This window comes from Alosa pseudoharengus, unplaced genomic scaffold, assembly GCF_046254945.1.
Source record: "Alosa pseudoharengus isolate Yale_2024_CS ecotype anadromous, Long Island Sound unplaced genomic scaffold, YU_APseudo_1.1 YU_APseudo_1.1_scf_9, whole genome shotgun sequence".
In the NCBI taxonomy this organism is placed as follows: domain Eukaryota; kingdom Metazoa; phylum Chordata; class Actinopteri; order Clupeiformes; family Clupeidae; genus Alosa; species Alosa pseudoharengus.
The window spans coordinates 27,547,444-27,570,075 of record NW_027468881.1 but is presented as its reverse complement, the minus strand read 5'-3'; the positions used below and the strand labels follow the sequence as shown (position 1 = coordinate 27,570,075).

The 22,632-nt window shown below is 40.8% G+C and overlaps 1 protein-coding gene across 1 annotated transcript; it reads right to left on the bottom strand.

Annotated features, from left to right (window-relative positions):
• Nucleotides 1-39: 39 nt before the first annotated feature.
• Nucleotides 40-20,626, bottom strand: porcnl (porcupine O-acyltransferase like). Its single transcript, XM_076276453.1, has 13 exons — nucleotides 20,163-20,626; nucleotides 19,241-19,393; nucleotides 18,725-18,917; nucleotides 4,960-5,003; nucleotides 4,632-4,813; nucleotides 4,380-4,510; nucleotides 4,081-4,206; nucleotides 3,608-3,708; nucleotides 2,281-2,357; nucleotides 1,843-1,906; nucleotides 1,167-1,252; nucleotides 700-810; nucleotides 40-541 (listed from the first exon to the last, which is right to left on the bottom strand). The coding sequence occupies exons 2-13, from the start codon at nucleotides 19,374-19,376 to the stop codon at nucleotides 443-445; spliced, it is 1,350 nt and encodes a 449-aa protein (XP_076132568.1). The 5' UTR covers nucleotides 19,377-19,393; nucleotides 20,163-20,626; the 3' UTR covers nucleotides 40-442.
• Nucleotides 20,627-22,632: the final 2,006 nt, after the last annotated feature.

Here is a 22,632-nt window from a genome sequence, read left to right as displayed (position 1 = left end):
AGTAAATGATATGTTTTGCATATAAAAACAACAACAACGGGCATTTAAGCATTTAATAGAAAAATAAATAGATCTGATGAAAATGGTACATACAGTTCTCCCACAAGAAATACAAATTAGACCAATTCCAGATTTTTCCATCAATCTGTAAATCTAATAGCATACATAAAGAAACAGAGGACTATTATATCATACTTAGTAGTGGAGCACGGAAAATATCAGTCATATGACTGCACACTCCCCACTGAGGTACTTTGCTTGACCTACAGTATTGAAATCCAGACGAGCATGATTGACAGGCCTGTGATTTGTAATGGTGCTGTTGTCTGACTGTAGTGTGAGGGATGCTGCATTCTCCACTCAGTGGGACGTCAGCCGAGTCCCAAGACGCAGCGCCTCCTGTACATAGTCAGTCTTTTTGTAGGAGGTCCGCTGATGGTCTTCATATGAGCCAGTAGAACACAAAACAGCCAAGCATAAGCTTGTGGCTCAACCAGTTCAGTTCTGACCATTTTTGGATGGTGTGGCTGGCCAGATAACCCTGCAGTGAAGAGAGAGTTGATGTGGTGTAGAGGTTAGGAATGGACTACATTTATAGTACAACATCAATGCACTTATACTTAATTCAGTGAATCCACACATTTCCCAAAAACTTAACTGTGACATGTCTAATGCATGTCGGTACCCATAGGGCCTTACCTCTCCTGGGTCCATGTTGTCCATATCAGTGTCAAACAGAGAGCCCAGGTAGGTCAGGTGGAAAATGGCCAGAACACTAAAGGTTAAATTGATCCCATACGCCCACAGAGCCTGCAGGAAGGAACAAGTGAAAGAAGAGAATTCCTCTTCTGTATTTTCAAATTCAACAAATTCAAGGAATGATCCGGAGTTAGAACAACATAAGGTTCATCCATAAATAGACCCTAGGTTGTTTTTACTCCGGATCACGCCTTTAAATACAGTAGTCAATCACAAATCTGTATATCCTATTCGTAAATTATTCTGTATTATAAAGATCTCAATGTAACAGTTAATCTAAGTTAGGTAGTAAATCTGCAATCCTACATGCAACTCACAACATTTGAATTAATGAATATTAATTGAACATTAGCCCTCCTGCTCAGCCAAATAAACTCTGAAACTAAAGCAACTAGTTCATACAATACCTTCTTGTTTTGATGATTGCAATCAGGTGGACAAGTCTTTGACAGGATGCAGGCACTGAAGATGGCAGCCAAGCGCTTTCTAAGAACTGAAACCAGAGACTTAAGTGAGCCCACTTCTGGAAACATGATCATGATTATAATCAATCACTCACTCAATCAATCAATCAATGAAAAAGCTCCATTTGAAGACATTATCATCATCACCATCAGACAGAAACCTGATGTACCGGCAACACACCATATTGAAGTAGTTCTTATTATCCACTGTCGGACAAAGCTACCACTGATGTTTATTCCTGCAACTCCACATTGCATTGTCCATCTCTCTAGAAATTCTTCAAACATAAATACACTAAGACCTTTGTCTCAAGGCATCAAGTTTAAGAACAACTATCAGAATATAAAGGCACTTATCTTAAATATTTAAATAGGTATCCCAGAAGATCCCTATTACTTAACTTCAAGGCTTATTACTCACCAAATAATGAAACTATGATGCCATCTTCTGGGCATCTTTCAGTAGAGCTTCCCTGAATATCACATGATGATGAAACAAGGCTAACCTAAGTGTCTTTTGAACAAGTGCTGTTTGAATTACATTCATTCAGAAACAGTCTGAGTCTACCCTTAACAGTGGTCAGTTTCTGATAATAGAAAGGGTGTAAGTAGAAAGTACCGTGTTCCACATAGGTGATGAACCCAAGAGACAACAGGACTGCGCCAAGGTGGAAACTAAGTCCCTGAAAGAACAGAAACACACAATATATATTTTCCTTTAATTGTTGTCCCCACGTAGCTGGTGGCAACAGTCTTTAAAAAAAGAGATAGACAAATTTGATCTATGAGGCATTGGCAGCACCCTTAGCCTATAGAGAAGAGTCTGTCTGGATAGACTTTGATCTGGCAGAGTCTTCACTTCAAAAGGAATGCATAATGTAGTATAAACCTGAAGCTCAAGCACGTCCATACACTAAAAAGCTGTGCACTTTGAAACTTACGTAAAATCCACAGCTTTTTAATGTTTAAAATTCCATCAAAGACATGACTGATTTCGACAACATCAAGACTTTAAAAGATCAGTTTAAACAAAATATGAACAGAACTTCAGACTCACATGCAGTAAGGCACTGGCTGTGTAGGTGACCAAAATGGCAGGAAATGTTCCTAGTTTAAGTGCACTTTTGAAGACATCTGTAGAAACAAACACAAAGACAAAAAGACATGTCTAGAGATATTTCTGCCACAAAAATTGTGCTCTTGCTAAATCTGCACTCACTCTATATGTATGGTATTTCTAATGGAGTGTACATTGTTCTCAAATCAAACCATCAGCATTGTACTAAGTTAGTTTTAAAGGAGAATTCCTGTGTGATTTTGACCTAAAGTGTTTTGAAACATGATACCGAGTGTGAACGTATGTCTCATAGCCCATCTCGGCTTGTCCCCTGCACTCCGAAATCTGGCGCTAGTTAGCCGATGCTACCAACAAGGCGGTCAATGGTGGTGCCTCGGCATAGCCATGCAAATAAATCACTGTTTTACACCATTTACGAGGCTCAATGTATCTCCACACTTCATTGGTAGACTTCCGAGGGCCCTGACATTTAAAACGAGACATTGAGAACTTTGAAAAAGCACTGGTAGTTTACTTACAAGACGATTTATACAGACAGTATCTTCACGAAGTTTAGCGTTTGCAGCCATCTTGAATTTAGTCACGATAAGTCGAGCGATGAGTAAGAATGAACAGGTATGATAAGGGATCAGATTCCAAAAATAATTCCGGAAATGCATGGATTACAGTTTCTTCCAGTAGCAGCAACTGGAATCCATGCATTTCCACGGAATTATTTTTGGAATCTGATCCCTTATCATACCTGTTCATTCTTACTCGTCGCTCGACTTATCGTGACTAAATTCAAGATGGCTGCAAACGCTAAACTTCAAGAAGATACTGTCTGTATAAATCGTGTTGTAAGTAAACTACCAGTGCTTTTTCAAAGTTCTCAATGTCTCGTTTTAAATGTCAGGGCCCTCGGAAGTCTACCAATGAAGTGTGGAGATACATTGAGCCTCGTAAATGGTGTAAAACAGTGATTTATGTGCATGGCTATGCCGATGCCGAGGCACCACCATTGACCGCCTTGTTGGTAGCATCGGCTAACTAGCGCCAGATTTCGGAGTGCAGGGGACAAGCCGAGATGGGCTATGAGACATACGTTCACACTCGGTATCATGTTTCAAAACACTTTAGGTCAAAATCACACCGGAATTCTCCTTTAAGTAAGTTAATCATAATTCTAACTTGTTAGATTTAAAGCTACGCAAATGCTAAATTTGCATTTTCATACAACATTAGAATCTTAGCGACTTTGCATATTTGGAAAGAAATATTAATTTCCGTTGCAGGAAAAGCCTTTTGAGCACTGATAAACACTTACATGTATTCAACCAACGAGACATGGGAACATTCCACGACGTCACAACCTCGACCATGGACCGGGGTAGTTCCACATTTACAGGGTTTGCCACAGTCATGTCCCTACATGAAGACAAGGATACATCCATTGTGCAGTTCACTTCCATATTAATACATTTTATTTTATTTAGTTAGTGTCACTTTAAGTCAAAGCTGATTAACAGCACTGCAGGGCAACATTTATTCATTTATCTATCTCTTTATGTAACAGGGACAGTGCTCATTAATCAACAGTAAATAAGGCCGAGTTAGCCTAATTTCCCTCTGTTGTTGCTGTCCAGTTCTTAAAAAGGCAACCTAGAATAAACTGAGATTACCAACAGCTACAACACTAGACCAGACCAGTATAATGCGTACCAAAACATCTGTTCTCACTCCCCACTTCGTTGCTTACAGACACTTAAATAAATGTATTTGAGCCCTTCAGCCTCTCACCATTTGACATTGTCCTTGTGGTCAGTGTAGCCAGCCCCTGCCAGTGTGGCGGTGGTCTCGCTCAGGAAGCTCACAAAGTAGTGACTATAGTGGAAAGACACTGCATTCTCGTAGGCGTCAAGCCACCTATGGATAAAACATAATGACATATAAACATACATATATATCACACATACACACAATACTGTCTTGAATGATTTTATGGCATTTAATATGAGCTCCCCCATCAAGGCCTCAGTAATTTCTGACAAGCTAATTCCATGATGCTTAATAAAGTAAGTGACTTGATGTTCAGTTACCTGTTCAGAAATTCACCTCCATCTACTGGGATCAGGTATGGGAAGAGGTATGGTGCAATGCAAGTCGACACTACCAAGCAGAGCTGACACTTCACCCAGCTCCCAGAGATCTTTGCAAACCAGGAAAATTTCTGTGGAGAAATGTATAGTTTATAGTCATTGTCCGATGCACAGGAAATATTTCAACACATCCATCAGCTGAACATGCCTGGTTTAAAGCAGTCTGAAAAACAAACAGATAGTCTTGCTCACCAACTTGCGACTTTCGATTGCATCTTTGTAACTGGTGAAGCTGATCCAGGGACCAAAAACGACTGTCCCCACAAACATAATGTAGCCCATGAATTCCACAGGTGAAGGAAAAGCAGAAATTACCCCTCTGTCCAAATCAAAGGCCAATGAGATAGCCTTCATTGCTACCACCATCTGGGAACCTGGACAGGGAGTCAAATAAGTGGCACACTGCAATTCACTGCATCCATAGAGGTGTTGAAATAAACTCTATAAGGCTGTGGGTAAATTATCCAGACTTGACTGGAATAGTAGAAACTAGAAATGTTGCGCAAAATATTTCATTCACCTCTTATTTTTATCCAGATTGTGGCATCCACCAAATGCAGCTCCCTTAGAAACAAAAAGAGCAGTGAGATAATACTTAATAATTTAACACATACTCCTAGTGCGACTTACAGTTAAATAAATCCAAACATACCCAAATAAATACTATTTTCAAAAAAATTAAATCCAAGTGACATATGATAAGAATTTCAAAACCAATCAGTCAACACTCATCCGTCATAGTAGATCAGATAAAACTAGAATTGCGGTTCCGAGGAACTGCAAGAGTGGGTTTGATCAGTGGCACGGAACTCGGCCTCATCCAAGGATTCCAACGGTACCTCATTTATGAAAATCGGGCACACGGATCAAAAGTTGTCTGCATTAACGCAACATCCAATAAGCTAAAACGCATAAATAACATGGTTGCTATGCTGGTTGCTATGGTGGTCGCTAGGTTGACATTACAGGGGTGGTTTCTAGGTTGTTGCTAGGGTAATTAGTTAGTTGCTAGTAAGCCATCTTAAGCTGACTGCATAAAGTGATTATTTTAAGAGATACATTTTCAAACCAGAACTGTGTATAGGTCATGGTTAAAAACGTATCAGAATCTCAGAAATAATCACGTAATGCAGCCAGTTTAAGATTTTTTAAGAAGTCAGATTTTTTAAAGGCAATCAAATTTCTGCTGACTCTCTTCTGGCTGCGGTTAAAGGCCAGCGCCTCCTGAGAGGCCTGAAGGGTCAGTTCTGAGGTTGTTGGCTGCTGGAACCGAAAAAAGGACTGCATTTTCTTAAAAGACAATGTGACTGAAGTGCGGGCAAAGTTTGCACAGAAATGTACGATTTTTCCCACCCTCATCGACCTCGTCATAAAACTTGTTTAAATGATCACACGACGCCTCCTTGCTGCTTTGTTGTCTACATCAGCATTTCTCAAACTTCTTTGACCTGAGGCCCAGTCAAGGCATACTTTGGGGTCATAGGGCCCACCTACATGAACCCACCCCCTCCTCCCAACCCCTATCAAATTGTAATGATATCACAATTATTATTTTTATACTATATTGCCTACATGCACTTCAAAACAGTCAATGTTTAAAGTGCTAAGATTGTTTACAAAAGTTTGTGAAAGCATGCACATCAGAGTACTGCTTTACTAATGTAAAATATAATTAGGCCTACACTAGTTTCATTGTTTTTGCATTGTTGCATGATTGATATGCTATTTAATTACATTTCATTTGAATGCCTGAATGTAAGAATTCAGGAAACACAATACCAGCTTTTAACATTTCTGTTGTTAGTTTATGTAAATCACATAACACATGAACTGTTTACATACTACTGATAGCCCATTACTGTACACAATAATACTGTGCCCATTCATTAACATATATTAAACATCAGGCGTCTTGTTTACACATTTAAACCATATTTGCACTTCGAATTTCGCTTCCAAACTGTAATAACTACATCTACAAAGTCTAAAGAAGATAACCATGTAGTCTGTTCATAGATAAGATCAATTTTGACAGAACTACAGACTTTGTGAAAGTAGCCTAGTAGCCCTACATAAAAGGCTCCATTAACTTCATTGCAAAATCGCGGTTGGTCTGTTTACACACTAAAACCATATTTACACTTCGAAATTCGCTTCCAAATTGTAGTAACTACATCTACGAAGTCTAAGGAAGATATCTATGAACATACTACATGGTTAAGATACATTTTGACAGAACTACAGACTTCGTGAAAGTAGCCTAGTAGCCCTACATAAAAGGCTCAATTAACTTCATTGCAAAATCGCGGTTGGTCTGTTTACACACTAAAACCATATTTACACTTCGAAATTCGCTTCCAAATTGTAGTAACTACATCTACGAAGTCTAAGGAAGATAATCATGTAGTCTGTTCATAGATAAGATACATTTTGACAGAACTACAGACTTCGTGAAAGTAGCCTAGTAGCCCTACATAAAAGGCTCCATTAACTTCATTGCAAAATCGCGGTTGGTCTGTTTACACACTAAAACCATATTTACACTTCGAAATTCGCTTCCAAATTGTAGTAACTACATCTACGAAGTCTAAGGAAGATAAAACTGTAGTCTGTTCAACGATAAGATACATTTTGACAGAACTACAGACCTCGTAAAAGTAGTACCTAAAATCAGTGTGATAAATGGCCATCACGTAGCCTAAAGCATATAGCACTAGCATATGACAACAGCAAATAGCTAACGTTTACGTTAGCCTAACTTACTTATCGTTGACGTTGACCCGACACGTTTATAAGTTAGACCATAGACTGATAAGGACGTCCATCAAAATTCCGTGTGTATCCTGTGTATCTTTCGTGCTGCTATCCTGTTGCCTTTTCCCTGTTGTTCCGGCAACAAGGTTTTTACGCGATATTTGCCACATCCCAGAGAGTTGTTGTTTGGTGGGTCAGGTGACGAGCCGTCGAATCACAGCACAGCACCCAGAATGCATTGCAACACACCGTCTAGAAGGGACTCAGCGTTAGGTCGGCTTTAAATAGCATACAGAACCTTCAGTAATATAACGTTGTCTGTAAGCTCCACAGATCGTGGCAAGACAATTGAATTGATTGAGGACTTCTTGCTGGGCAACGATGAGTAACTTGATTAGTAAAGCTGCGTGGATATGCATGATATCTGTATGAAAATGTGTTTCTCAATGTAATAATACATACAACTGTACACATGACGAAGTTCAAATGGAGCTAGCTGGTATTGGACTGGGCTGAATGGATTGGTGAAATACTTTATTTATTTTTTTTATGACCTATATGAACATGGTTTGGCTTTTTTTACATGACCTTTACACTTAGTGCTGGCAAGGCATTGAACTGGGCTGAATGGATTTGGAAAATATATATATATATTTTTTTTAATGACCTGTATCAACATGGTTTGGCTTTAAAAAAAAGATGAGACAGCGCTTCGCGCTGTCTCATCTTTTTTTACATTACCTTTACACTTAGTGCTGGCAAGGCATTGAACTGGGCTTCATTCAAGGATTCCAACGGTACCTCATTCATGAAAATCGGACATACTGGTCAAAAGTTACATGCACACACCTTCATATACACAGACAGCCCAGCCCAGCCCATCAGAGCTCTGCCAGGTGGCTTAGAACTCTTCCAGGTGCAAGCTTAAGCAATTAGAGCTGTGATGTCACAATCGAAATTTGAATTCTGAACATTCCGCCATGCATTTCAATGGGCCCAAAAAACGCAGAAAAACGGGAATACCGCGAAAACGACAAGGGCCAGTGACACGAAATCAACAAGCAAGTTACACCGGTTCGGGCCTGAATTTTTGGAGTTCGAACCGCGTCGATAGCTCAAACGGTCTAGGAGCAGTAGTTCGGCCAAAAAGTGGGTGAACAGGAATAATAAATAACTAGAATTGCGGTTCCGAGGAACTGCAAGAGTGGGTTTGATCAGGGGCATGGAACTCGGCCTCATCCAAGGATTCCAACGGTACCTCATTTATGAAAATCGGACATACGGGTCAAAAGTTACATGCACACACCTTCATATACACAGACAGCCCAGCCCAGCCCATTAGAGCTCTGCCAGGTGGCTTAGAACTCTTCCAGGTGCAAGCTTAAGCAATTAGAGCTGTGATGTCACAATTGAAATTTGAATTCTGAACATTCCGCCATTCATTTCAATGGGGCCGAAAAACGCCGAAAAACGGGAATACCGTGAAAACGACAAGGGCCAGCGACACGAAAGCAACAAGCAAGTTACACCGGTTCGGGCCTGAATTTTTGGAGTTCGAACCGCGTCGATAGCTCAAACGGTCTAGGAGCAGTAGTTCGGCCAAAAAGTGGGTGAACAGGAATAATAAATAATAATAATAATAATAATAAGAAAACTTAAGAAGAACAATAGTGGGCTTGCTCCGCAAGCCCACAGCATGGCAAAGCTGTGCTTGCCATGCTGTGGGCTTGCTGGATCAAACCCACTAACTAGAATTGCGGTTCCGAGGAACTGCAAGAGTGGGTTTGATCAGTGGCACGGAACTCGGCCTCATCCAAGGATTCCAACGGTACCTCATTTATGAAAATCGGGCACACGGATCAAAAGTTGTCTGCATTAACGCAACATCCAATAAGCTAAAACGCATAAATAACATGGTTGCTATGCTGGTTGCTATGGTGGTCGCTAGGTTGACATTACAGGGGTGGTTTCTAGGTTGTTGCTAGGGTAATTAGTTAGTTGCTAGTAAGCCATCTTAAGCTGACTGCATAAAGTGATTATTTTAAGAGATACATTTTCAAACCAGAACTGTGTATAGGTCATGGTTAAAAACGTATCAGAATCTCAGAAATAATCACGTAATGCAGCCAGTTTAAGATTTTTTAAGAAGTCAGATTTTTTAAAGGCAATCAAATTTCTGCTGACTCTCTTCTGGCTGCGGTTAAAGGCCAGCGCCTCCTGAGAGGCCTGAAGGGTCAGTTCTGAGGTTGTTGGCTGCTGGAACCGAAAAAAGGACTGCATTTTCTTAAAAGACAATGTGACTGAAGTGCGGGCAAAGTTTGCACAGAAATGTACGATTTTTCCCACCCTCATCGACCTCGTCATAAAACTTGTTTAAATGATCACACGACGCCTCCTTGCTGCTTTGTTGTCTACATCAGCATTTCTCAAACTTCTTTGACCTGAGGCCCAGTCAAGGCATACTTTGGGGTCATAGGGCCCACCTACATGAACCCACCCCCTCCTCCCAACCCCTATCAAATTGTAATGATATCACAATTATTATTTTTATACTATATTGCCTACATGCACTTCAAAACAGTCAATGTTTAAAGTGCTAAGATTGTTTACAAAAGTTTGTGAAAGCATGCACATCAGAGTACTGCTTTACTAATGTAAAATATAATTAGGCCTACACTAGTTTCATTGTTTTTGCATTGTTGCATGATTGATATGCTATTTAATTACATTTCATTTGAATGCCTGAATGTAAGAATTCAGGAAACACAATACCAGCTTTTAACATTTCTGTTGTTAGTTTATGTAAATCACATAACACATGAACTGTTTACATACTACTGATAGCCCATTACTGTACACAATAATACTGTGCCCATTCATTAACATATATTAAACATCAGGCGTCTTGTTTACACATTTAAACCATATTTGCACTTCGAATTTCGCTTCCAAACTGTAATAACTACATCTACAAAGTCTAAAGAAGATAACCATGTAGTCTGTTCATAGATAAGATCAATTTTGACAGAACTACAGACTTTGTGAAAGTAGCCTAGTAGCCCTACATAAAAGGCTCCATTAACTTCATTGCAAAATCGCGGTTGGTCTGTTTACACACTAAAACCATATTTACACTTCGAAATTCGCTTCCAAATTGTAGTAACTACATCTACGAAGTCTAAGGAAGATATCTATGAACATACTACATGGTTAAGATACATTTTGACAGAACTACAGACTTCGTGAAAGTAGCCTAGTAGCCCTACATAAAAGGCTCAATTAACTTCATTGCAAAATCGCGGTTGGTCTGTTTACACACTAAAACCATATTTACACTTCGAAATTCGCTTCCAAATTGTAGTAACTACATCTACGAAGTCTAAGGAAGATAATCATGTAGTCTGTTCATAGATAAGATACATTTTGACAGAACTACAGACTTCGTGAAAGTAGCCTAGTAGCCCTACATAAAAGGCTCCATTAACTTCATTGCAAAATCGCGGTTGGTCTGTTTACACACTAAAACCATATTTACACTTCGAAATTCGCTTCCAAATTGTAGTAACTACATCTACGAAGTCTAAGGAAGATAAAACTGTAGTCTGTTCAACGATAAGATACATTTTGACAGAACTACAGACCTCGTAAAAGTAGTACCTAAAATCAGTGTGATAAATGGCCATCACGTAGCCTAAAGCATATAGCACTAGCATATGACAACAGCAAATAGCTAACGTTTACGTTAGCCTAACTTACTTATCGTTGACGTTGACCCGACACGTTTATAAGTTAGACCATAGACTGATAAGGACGTCCATCAAAATTCCGTGTGTATCCTGTGTATCTTTCGTGCTGCTATCCTGTTGCCTTTTCCCTGTTGTTCCGGCAACAAGGTTTTTACGCGATATTTGCCACATCCCAGAGAGTTGTTGTTTGGTGGGTCAGGTGACGAGCCGTCGAATCACAGCACAGCACCCAGAATGCATTGCAACACACCGTCTAGAAGGGACTCAGCGTTAGGTCGGCTTTAAATAGCATACAGAACCTTCAGTAATATAACGTTGTCTGTAAGCTCCACAGATCGTGGCAAGACAATTGAATTGATTGAGGACTTCTTGCTGGGCAACGATGAGTAACTTGATTAGTAAAGCTGCGTGGATATGCATGATATCTGTATGAAAATGTGTTTCTCAATGTAATAATACATACAACTGTACACATGACGAAGTTCAAATGGAGCTAGCTGGTATTGGACTGGGCTGAATGGATTGGTGAAATACTTTATTTATTTTTTTTATGACCTATATGAACATGGTTTGGCTTTTTTTACATGACCTTTACACTTAGTGCTGGCAAGGCATTGAACTGGGCTGAATGGATTTGGAAAATATATATATATATTTTTTTTAATGACCTGTATCAACATGGTTTGGCTTTAAAAAAAAGATGAGACAGCGCTTCGCGCTGTCTCATCTTTTTTTACATTACCTTTACACTTAGTGCTGGCAAGGCATTGAACTGGGCTTCATTCAAGGATTCCAACGGTACCTCATTCATGAAAATCGGACATACTGGTCAAAAGTTACATGCACACACCTTCATATACACAGACAGCCCAGCCCAGCCCATCAGAGCTCTGCCAGGTGGCTTAGAACTCTTCCAGGTGCAAGCTTAAGCAATTAGAGCTGTGATGTCACAATCGAAATTTGAATTCTGAACATTCCGCCATGCATTTCAATGGGCCCAAAAAACGCAGAAAAACGGGAATACCGCGAAAACGACAAGGGCCAGTGACACGAAATCAACAAGCAAGTTACACCGGTTCGGGCCTGAATTTTTGGAGTTCGAACCGCGTCGATAGCTCAAACGGTCTAGGAGCAGTAGTTCGGCCAAAAAGTGGGTGAACAGGAATAATAAATAACTAGAATTGCGGTTCCGAGGAACTGCAAGAGTGGGTTTGATCAGTGGCACGGAACTCGGCCTCATCCAAGGATTCCAACGGTACCTCATTTATGAAAATCGGGCACACGGATCAAAAGTTGTCTGCATTAACGCAACATCCAATAAGCTAAAACGCATAAATAACATGGTTGCTATGCTGGTTGCTATGGTGGTCGCTAGGTTGACATTACAGGGGTGGTTTCTAGGTTGTTGCTAGGGTAATTAGTTAGTTGCTAGTAAGCCATCTTAAGCTGACTGCATAAAGTGATTATTTTAAGAGATACATTTTCAAACCAGAACTGTGTATAGGTCATGGTTAAAAACGTATCAGAATCTCAGAAATAATCACGTAATGCAGCCAGTTTAAGATTTTTTAAGAAGTCAGATTTTTTAAAGGCAATCAAATTTCTGCTGACTCTCTTCTGGCTGCGGTTAAAGGCCAGCGCCTCCTGAGAGGCCTGAAGGGTCAGTTCTGAGGTTGTTGGCTGCTGGAACCGAAAAAAGGACTGCATTTTCTTAAAAGACAATGTGACTGAAGTGCGGGCAAAGTTTGCACAGAAATGTACGATTTTTCCCACCCTCATCGACCTCGTCATAAAACTTGTTTAAATGATCACACGACGCCTCCTTGCTGCTTTGTTGTCTACATCAGCATTTCTCAAACTTCTTTGACCTGAGGCCCAGTCAAGGCATACTTTGGGGTCATAGGGCCCACCTACATGAACCCACCCCCTCCTCCCAACCCCTATCAAATTGTAATGATATCACAATTATTATTTTTATACTATATTGCCTACATGCACTTCAAAACAGTCAATGTTTAAAGTGCTAAGATTGTTTACAAAAGTTTGTGAAAGCATGCACATCAGAGTACTGCTTTACTAATGTAAAATATAATTAGGCCTACACTAGTTTCATTGTTTTTGCATTGTTGCATGATTGATATGCTATTTAATTACATTTCATTTGAATGCCTGAATGTAAGAATTCAGGAAACACAATACCAGCTTTTAACATTTCTGTTGTTAGTTTATGTAAATCACATAACACATGAACTGTTTACATACTACTGATAGCCCATTACTGTACACAATAATACTGTGCCCATTCATTAACATATATTAAACATCAGGCGTCTTGTTTACACATTTAAACCATATTTGCACTTCGAATTTCGCTTCCAAACTGTAATAACTACATCTACAAAGTCTAAAGAAGATAACCATGTAGTCTGTTCATAGATAAGATCAATTTTGACAGAACTACAGACTTTGTGAAAGTAGCCTAGTAGCCCTACATAAAAGGCTCCATTAACTTCATTGCAAAATCGCGGTTGGTCTGTTTACACACTAAAACCATATTTACACTTCGAAATTCGCTTCCAAATTGTAGTAACTACATCTACGAAGTCTAAGGAAGATATCTATGAACATACTACATGGTTAAGATACATTTTGACAGAACTACAGACTTCGTGAAAGTAGCCTAGTAGCCCTACATAAAAGGCTCAATTAACTTCATTGCAAAATCGCGGTTGGTCTGTTTACACACTAAAACCATATTTACACTTCGAAATTCGCTTCCAAATTGTAGTAACTACATCTACGAAGTCTAAGGAAGATAATCATGTAGTCTGTTCATAGATAAGATACATTTTGACAGAACTACAGACTTCGTGAAAGTAGCCTAGTAGCCCTACATAAAAGGCTCCATTAACTTCATTGCAAAATCGCGGTTGGTCTGTTTACACACTAAAACCATATTTACACTTCGAAATTCGCTTCCAAATTGTAGTAACTACATCTACGAAGTCTAAGGAAGATAAAACTGTAGTCTGTTCAACGATAAGATACATTTTGACAGAACTACAGACCTCGTAAAAGTAGTACCTAAAATCAGTGTGATAAATGGCCATCACGTAGCCTAAAGCATATAGCACTAGCATATGACAACAGCAAATAGCTAACGTTTACGTTAGCCTAACTTACTTATCGTTGACGTTGACCCGACACGTTTATAAGTTAGACCATAGACTGATAAGGACGTCCATCAAAATTCCGTGTGTATCCTGTGTATCTTTCGTGCTGCTATCCTGTTGCCTTTTCCCTGTTGTTCCGGCAACAAGGTTTTTACGCGATATTTGCCACATCCCAGAGAGTTGTTGTTTGGTGGGTCAGGTGACGAGCCGTCGAATCACAGCACAGCACCCAGAATGCATTGCAACACACCGTCTAGAAGGGACTCAGCGTTAGGTCGGCTTTAAATAGCATACAGAACCTTCAGTAATATAACGTTGTCTGTAAGCTCCACAGATCGTGGCAAGACAATTGAATTGATTGAGGACTTCTTGCTGGGCAACGATGAGTAACTTGATTAGTAAAGCTGCGTGGATATGCATGATATCTGTATGAAAATGTGTTTCTCAATGTAATAATATATACAACTGTACACATGACGAAGTTCAAATGGAGCTAGCTGGTATTGGACTGGGCTGAATGGATTGGTGAAATACTTTATTTATTTTTTTTATGACCTATATGAACATGGTTTGGCTTTTTTTACATGACCTTTACACTTAGTGCTGGCAAGGCATTGAACTGGGCTGAATGGATTTGGAAAATATATATATATTTTTTTTTTAATGACCTGTATCAACATGGTTTGGCTTTAAAAAAAAGATGAGACAGCGCTTCGCGCTGTCTCATCTTTTTTTACATTACCTTTACACTTAGTGCTGGCAAGGCATTGAACTGGGCTTCATTCAAGGATTCCAACGGTACCTCATTCATGAAAATCGGACATACTGGTCAAAAGTTACATGCACACACCTTCATATACACAGACAGCCCAGCCCAGCCCATCAGAGCTCTGCCAGGTGGCTTAGAACTCTTCCAGGTGCAAGCTTAAGCAATTAGAGCTGTGATGTCACAATCGAAATTTGAATTCTGAACATTCCGCCATGCATTTCAATGGGCCCAAAAAACGCAGAAAAACGGGAATACCGCGAAAACGACAAGGGCCAGTGACACGAAATCAACAAGCAAGTTACACCGGTTCGGGCCTGAATTTTTGGAGTTCGAACCGTGTCGATAGCTCAAACGGTCTAGGAGCAGTAGTTCGGCCAAAAAGTGGGTGAACAGGAATAATAAATAATAATAAGAAAACTTAAGAAGAACAATAGTGGGCTTGCTCCGCAAGCCCACAGCATGGCAAAGCTGTGCTTGCCATGCTGTGGGCTTGCTGGATCAAACCCACTAACTAGAATTGCGGTTCCGAGGAACTGCAAGAGTGGGTTTGATCTGGGGCACGGAACTCGGCCTCATCCAAGGATTCCAACGGTACCTCATTTATGAAAATCGGGCACACGGATCAAAAGTTATCTGCATCAACGCAACATCCAATAAGCTAAAACGCATAAATAACGTGGTTGCTATGCTGGTTGCTAGGGCAATCATGCTGGTTGCTCAGGTGGTCGCTAGGTTAGAGGGCAGTGCCTCCTGAGAGGCCTGAAGGGTCAGTTCTGAGGTTGTTGACTGCTGAAACCGAAAAATGGACTGCATTTTCTTAAAAGACAATGTGACTGAAGTGCGGGCAAAGTTTGCACAGAAATGTACGATTTTTCCCACCCTCATCGACCTTGTCATAAAACTTGTTTAAATGATCACACGACGCCTCCTTGCTGCTTTGTCGTCTACATCAGCCTTTCTCAAACTTCTTTGACCTGAGGCCCAGTCAAGGCATACTTTGGGGTCAAAGGGCCCACCTACATGAACCCACCCCCTCCTCCCACCCCCCATCAAATTGTAATATCATCACAATTATTATTTTTTTTATACTATATTGCTATACATGCACTTCAAAACAGTCAATGTTTAAAGTGCTAAGATTGTTCACAAAAGTTTGTGAAAGCATGCACATCAGAGTACTGCTTTACTAATGTAAAATATAATTAGGCCTACACTAGTTTCATTGTTTTTGCATTGTTGCATGATTGATATGCTATTTAATTACATTTCATTTGAATGCCTGAATGTAAGAATTCAGGAAACACAATACCAGCTTTTAACATTTCAGTTGTTTACTAGTTTATGTAAATCACATAACACATGAACTGTTTACATACTACTGATAGCCCATTACTGTACACAATAATACTGTGCCCATTCATTAACATTAAACATCAGGCGTCTTGTTTACACATTTAAACCATATTTGCACTTCGAAATTCGCTTCCAAATTGTAGTAACTACATCTACGAAGTCTAAGGAAGATATCTATGAACATACTACATGGTTAAGATACATTTTGACAGAACTACAGACTTCGTGAAAGTAGCCTAGTAGCCCTACATAAAAGGCTCAATTAACTTCATTGCAAAATCGCGGTTGGTCTGTTTACACACTAAAACCATATTTACACTTCGAAATTCGCTTCCAAATTGTAGTAACTACATCTACGAAGTCTAAGGAAGATAATCATGTAGCCTGTTCATAGATAAGATACATTTTGACAGAACTACAGACTTCGTGAAAGTAGCCTAGTAGCCCTACATAAAAGGCTCCATTAACTTCATTGCAAAATCGCGGTTGGTCTGTTTACACACTAAAACCATATTTACACTTCGAAATTCGCTTCCAAATTGTAGTAACTACATCTACGAAGTCTAAGGAAGATATCTATGAACATACTACATGGTTAAGATACATTTTGACAGAACTACAGACTTCGTGAAAGTAGCCTAGTAGCCCTACATAAAAGGCTCCATTAACTTCATTGCAAAATCGCGGTTGGTCTGTTTACACACTAAAACCATATTTACACTTCGAAATTCGCTTCCAAATTGTAGTAACTACATCTACGAAGTCTAAGGAAGATAAAACTGTAGTCTGTTCAACGATAAGATACATTTTGACAGAACTACAGACCTCGTAAAAGTAGTACCTAAAATCAGTGTGATAAATGGCCATCACGTAGCCTAAAGCATATAGCACTAGCATATGACAACAGCAAATAGCTAACGTTTACGTTAGCCTAACTTACTTATCGTTGACGTTGACCCGACACGTTTATAAGTTAGACCATAGACTGATAAGGACGTCCATCAAAATTCCGTGTGTATCCTGTGTATCTTTCATGCTGCTATCCTGTTGCCTTTTCCCTGTTGTTCCGGCAACAAGGTTTTTACGCGATATTTGCCACATCCCAGAGAGTTGTTGTTTGGTGGGTCAGGTGACGAGCCGTCGAATCACAGCACAGCACCCAGAATGCATTGCAACACACCGTCTAGAAGGGACTCAGCGTTAGGTCGGCTTTAAATAGCATACAGAACCTTTAGTTATATAACGTTGTCTGTAAGCTCCACAGATCGTGGCAAGACAATTGAATTGATTGAGGACTTCTTGCTGGGCAACGATGAGTAACTTGATTAGTAAAGCTGCGTGGATATGCATGATATCTGTATGAAAGTGTGTTTCTCAATGTAATAATATATACAACTGTACACATGACGAAGTTCAAATGGAGCTAGCTGGGTATTGGACTGGGCTGAATGGATTGGTGAAATACTTTATTTTATTTTTTTATGACCTATATGAACATGGTTTGGCTTTAAAAAAAAGAGGAGACAGCGCTTCGCGCTGTCTCCTCTTTTTTTACATGACCTTTACACTTAGTGCTGGCAAGGCATTGAACTGGGCTGAATGGATTTGGAAAATATATATATATTTTTTTTTTAATGACCTGTATCAACATGGTTTGGCTTTAAAAAAAAGATGAGACAGCGCTTCGCGCTGTCTCATCTTTTTTTACATTACCTTTACACTTAGTGCTGGCAAGGCATTGAACTGGGCTTCATTCAAGGATTCCAACGGTACCTCATTCATGAAAATCGGACATACTGGTCAAAAGTTACATGCACACACCTTCATATACACAGACAGCCCAGCCCAGCCCATCAGAGCTCTGCCAGGTGGCTTAGAACTCTTCCAGGTGCAAGCTTAAGCAATTAGAGCTGTGATGTCACAATCGAAATTTGAATTCTGAACATTCCGCCATGCATTTCAATGGGGCCGAAAAACGCCGAAAAACGGGAATACCGCGAAAACGACAAGGGCCAGCGACACGAAAGCAACAAGCAAGTTACACCGGTTCGGGCCTGAATTTTTGGAGTTCGAACCGCGTCGATAGCTCAAACGGTCTAGGAGCAGTAGTTCGGCCAAAAAGTGGGTGAACAGGAATAATAAATAATAATAATAATAAGAAAACTTAAGAAGAACAATAGTGGGCTTGCTCCGCAAGCCCACAGCATGGCTTTCAGCCATGCTGTGGTCTTGCTGGATCAAACCCACTAATAATAAGAAAACTTAAGAAGAACAATAGTGGGCTTGCTCCGCAAGCCCACAGCATGGCAAAGCTGTGCTTGCCATGCTGTGGGCTTGCTGGATCAAACCCACTAATAATAAGAAAACTTAAGAAGAACAATAGTGGGCTTGCTCCGCAAGCCCACAGCATGGCAAAGCTGTGCTTGCCATGCTGTGGGCTTGCTGGATCAAACCCACTAATAAGGAAATGGTTCTGATGATGATCCTTACCCCACAAGAAGATAGATGAGGATAGCGAGCGAAAGGAAGGTGCCGCGACTGTTTGAGTAGCAGACCAGGAAGAGGGTGAGGTAGCACAGGATGCTCAGCAGCAACACCCACACCATGTGCAGCTCGAAGAACTGGTACAGGGCATAGAGCCCCGCAGCTGACGAGCACACATGTTTCACACTCGGTGGCAGCCCTGCAGAAGGATCCACAACAGACACAGGACAGTCAGGGCCATCTAATAGGGCTTCACAGAGATGGTCAAAATGACAATTTGAGAAAATGTGTTTACTTTTTAGACATATGAGAATGCAGTTTATAAGGTTTAACCATAGCTACAAAATGGTTGTGTGTTCAACGTTAACAATAGAATTGGGCAAAATGACATAGGCCTGTCCTAACATTTCACTGTTTATTTTGTTACTTACAATACAATGTCAATATAGGTTAGTTCAAGTGTGTGTGCCCTTGTGAGGTTTGTGTATTTCAAAACAGATAAACAGTGGCAGGCATTCTCACCTGTCCGACAGAGAAGGCGACACAGCACGCATACAAAGAGGAGCTGCCATACTTGATCAAAGCCCTGCTGAGCAGTGGGAAACACACAGCCTACTGCCAACTCCTGGAACAGCTCCCACCTACTGAATGTTGCCATGGCATCTCCTGAAGGACCTAGGGGGAGAAGATAGCAGGCTTAACCACACACACACACACACACACAAATTACACAGGACACAGTCGTTGTGACATCTGAGCTAAAACTATGGAATGTCAACTGCCAATAAATTAACAGAAGAAGAATATGAAGAATAGAAGGGGGAGTAGAAACTACATCACTTGCGGTGAAAGTGCTCAAAGTTACATGTAACCGTGCTTTTCAATGTTGCAAATTTACAGAACATTGCAACATTGTTTACAGACACGTATTTCCTGTCTACAAGTAGGCTAGTCATGTATCCTTTATGAAAATTGTAGGCTAACGACGCTAGCGGACGAAACAGTGGGCAGATTAATACAGCTATGCCTGCAGAGGGTGTCATTGACCTAGCTGTGGTTACGAATGCTACAGCTATGTTTAACCATGCATTGCGAACAATGAAATGTAACAGAGCTTTGTCCCGCCTTTGATCTTTTGAAAGACTGAAAACAGGACCGACTGCTGACCAAGAAAGCTACAGATTATGTATGCGTAAGGAAACACTGAGGTAACCACCACCACGCAAAAAATGACTTTATTTACTACGACTGAAACAAGTTGAGAAATATTCGCCGAGCTCCACAAATCTTTACTCAGGTTCATTATCGAAACTGATTCATCTACAGATCACATCACGACCATAACGCCTTCCGGGATTTGCAACATTATTCGCTGCTCGATGGCAAAGTGGTTTTAGTGTCCCCTGCACGAAATTCTGCTGTGTACTTGAAATTCTTGCCTTACCTCAGTCAAAGCTCACTGCATTGGAAATGCGGATTCCGGAAGTATCCTGCAAATCTCGACACGAGCTCGGATTCAGGGACATCACAGGGATACCTCCAGATGTTTTCTAAAACGTGGTATGCAAGTTATCTAGGCTCATAAAAGTCGGTGAAAGAACCAAGACCGATTTTTTTGTTAAATCAACCAAACTATGAGGGAAGTCTTAGCCAGTGGTCATGTCTGAAAATACATGTGACGCGAAAAGTCTTGCCTTGTGTGATGATTTTGTGTGATGCTGTGTGCGTGTAGGTATGTTGGAGAATGCCAGTGAAGGTGCAATGGTAAAAATCCTCTTCTCGATTATTGACCTGTTAGTGAAAGCACATATTATTTCAATGTAGCCCTACAGTAGCCTGTTTTCCTTTGAGATATATAACAGTTTCATTGAACGTAAAACAGCTTGATCGATCAGTTACACATAATGTACATAATGTTGACATAGGTTATATTTAATAATAATAAAAAAACTATCTATAATCCATTGCATTTTCTAATTCTGAAATAAGCATGATAACACCTCTCTCAGTGCGTAGTGCTTGAATGGTAGGCCAATAAGCAGGCTGCAGTACCATCAGCTGCTGGCATGGTGTCGCTCTTGCCTGCATAACCAAAGTCCTTCAGGGCTAAATTATTGCCTGCCTCTAATTCATCACTACCCCCAGCAGCAGGAGCCTATTTATACACTTGGGGGTTTGACAAGGGCCTCGGCTCAGGCTCCTTTTCAGAAGCAGCCCCTGTACTCGCTTCCCTCCCCCAGCACTCCTCTGTGCTGCTGACCCACATGGAACAGACATGGGACTTGATGAATTAGGCCTTGAAATATGGCCTTCCTCTCTCTCTCTCTCTCTCTCTCTCTCTCTGCCACCCTCTCTCTCTCTTTCACTCTGCAACACGCCACTATGCGATTGTGTCGAGGGTCTCTCAGTCATCTGCACTGGCACATGTATCGACAGTTTTTTGTAAAGTATGGGTTTGAAAGTCAGCACATAATCTGCATAAAGTAATTAACAAATGAGATATGCGTGGAGGTCGGTGGAGACTGGCGTAGAGGCATCTACAGGCCTGAACGGCAGAGCTGAGTAGGGCCTGATGGAGTGAAACACCAGGCTTCGGGGGGATAGCCCGCAGAGACTGAACAATCTCTACCTTATTGCTCCACTTAAAATTGCTGGAGGGGAAGTAGTGTGCTGCCTTATTTACTGTCCCAGTGGGTCAATATTATTGGGCCGAGGTAGGTAGAACACAGGGGTCTAACACAGAGAAAATAAAACCTGTTTCATAATCCTGCTGCACAGAGCTGCACACAAATTCCCAACATCGTATATCAAACGGAAGAAAATGAGCTGTATGCAGCTTATGTGTACAAAGCGGCAGCAAACAATAAATTGCTTCTATGCAAGAGCCACATATGAGGCAACATGCTGTCTAGTCATTTTGGAAAAGATGGCAGGAGCTTTTGGGGACAGTTTAACGCACTGTGCTGATAATCGCCACACGTATTGAAACACACCAGGTGAGAGGATGTTTTCGGTGGATTAAGCCTTTTGCAAGTACTGTCACCTGGAGGGTGAGGCTCTACAATACAGTTCCACATTCACATCACTGCTACTACCAACCCTTCCCCCATCCCCCTTTTGCTTCCTTTATTCTTCTCTCTCTTCTCTTTGCCATAGAAACTCAGGCGATTCCGTCTGCCCCCCCCCCCCCCCCCCATGCTGCTTGGCTCTTTCGTCCCCCATCCCCCAAGTGATGTAGAGCTGGTCCCTGGTACAAGTGTTTGACAGCACTCCTCTGGGTCTGTCAATTGCATTGCTTGAGCGAAAACAAAACATGTCTACTAAGCAAGAGAATTGTACTGTCAATGAACGATTGATGATAACAAGCCTCATTAGTTCCAATAGTTCTGAGAAACAGGGAGAGTATATGTGTGCAGATTCAAATCTACATACCCTATATATGGCATGCCTCTTCATTTGATTTTAATTGCTTTATAATACTACATCTGAAGTATCACTTTAAGAGTACAATCTTTTGTAATGGCTGATTGCCTAACAGACTGAGAGCGAAGCAGAAGACATGGCCATGCCACTGTAAAAATCAGACATCATTTCAATATTTTTCCACTATTTTCTCAAATTCATATTCTCCAAATGCTTCCGTTCCACACCAATAATTTTTTCTCCTCTTAAACGTCCCCAGATACCATCGCTTGTCTGCCTCCTCCGTATCCGTAATGTCTCTCCCATTCATTAGGCCGTGGGAGACAGGGCCTATGGATCATCCAGGACATCAGAGGAAATCTATTATCTCTCTCTGCCTAATCAGCTCTGTCTGTATCCTCCAATCACTGTCCAGAGCTGTGTTCCCAGTGCTGATCCGCGCGGGGTTTTCCTACTGTACACCTCTCCGCCATTCCCCTCTGCTTGACCTC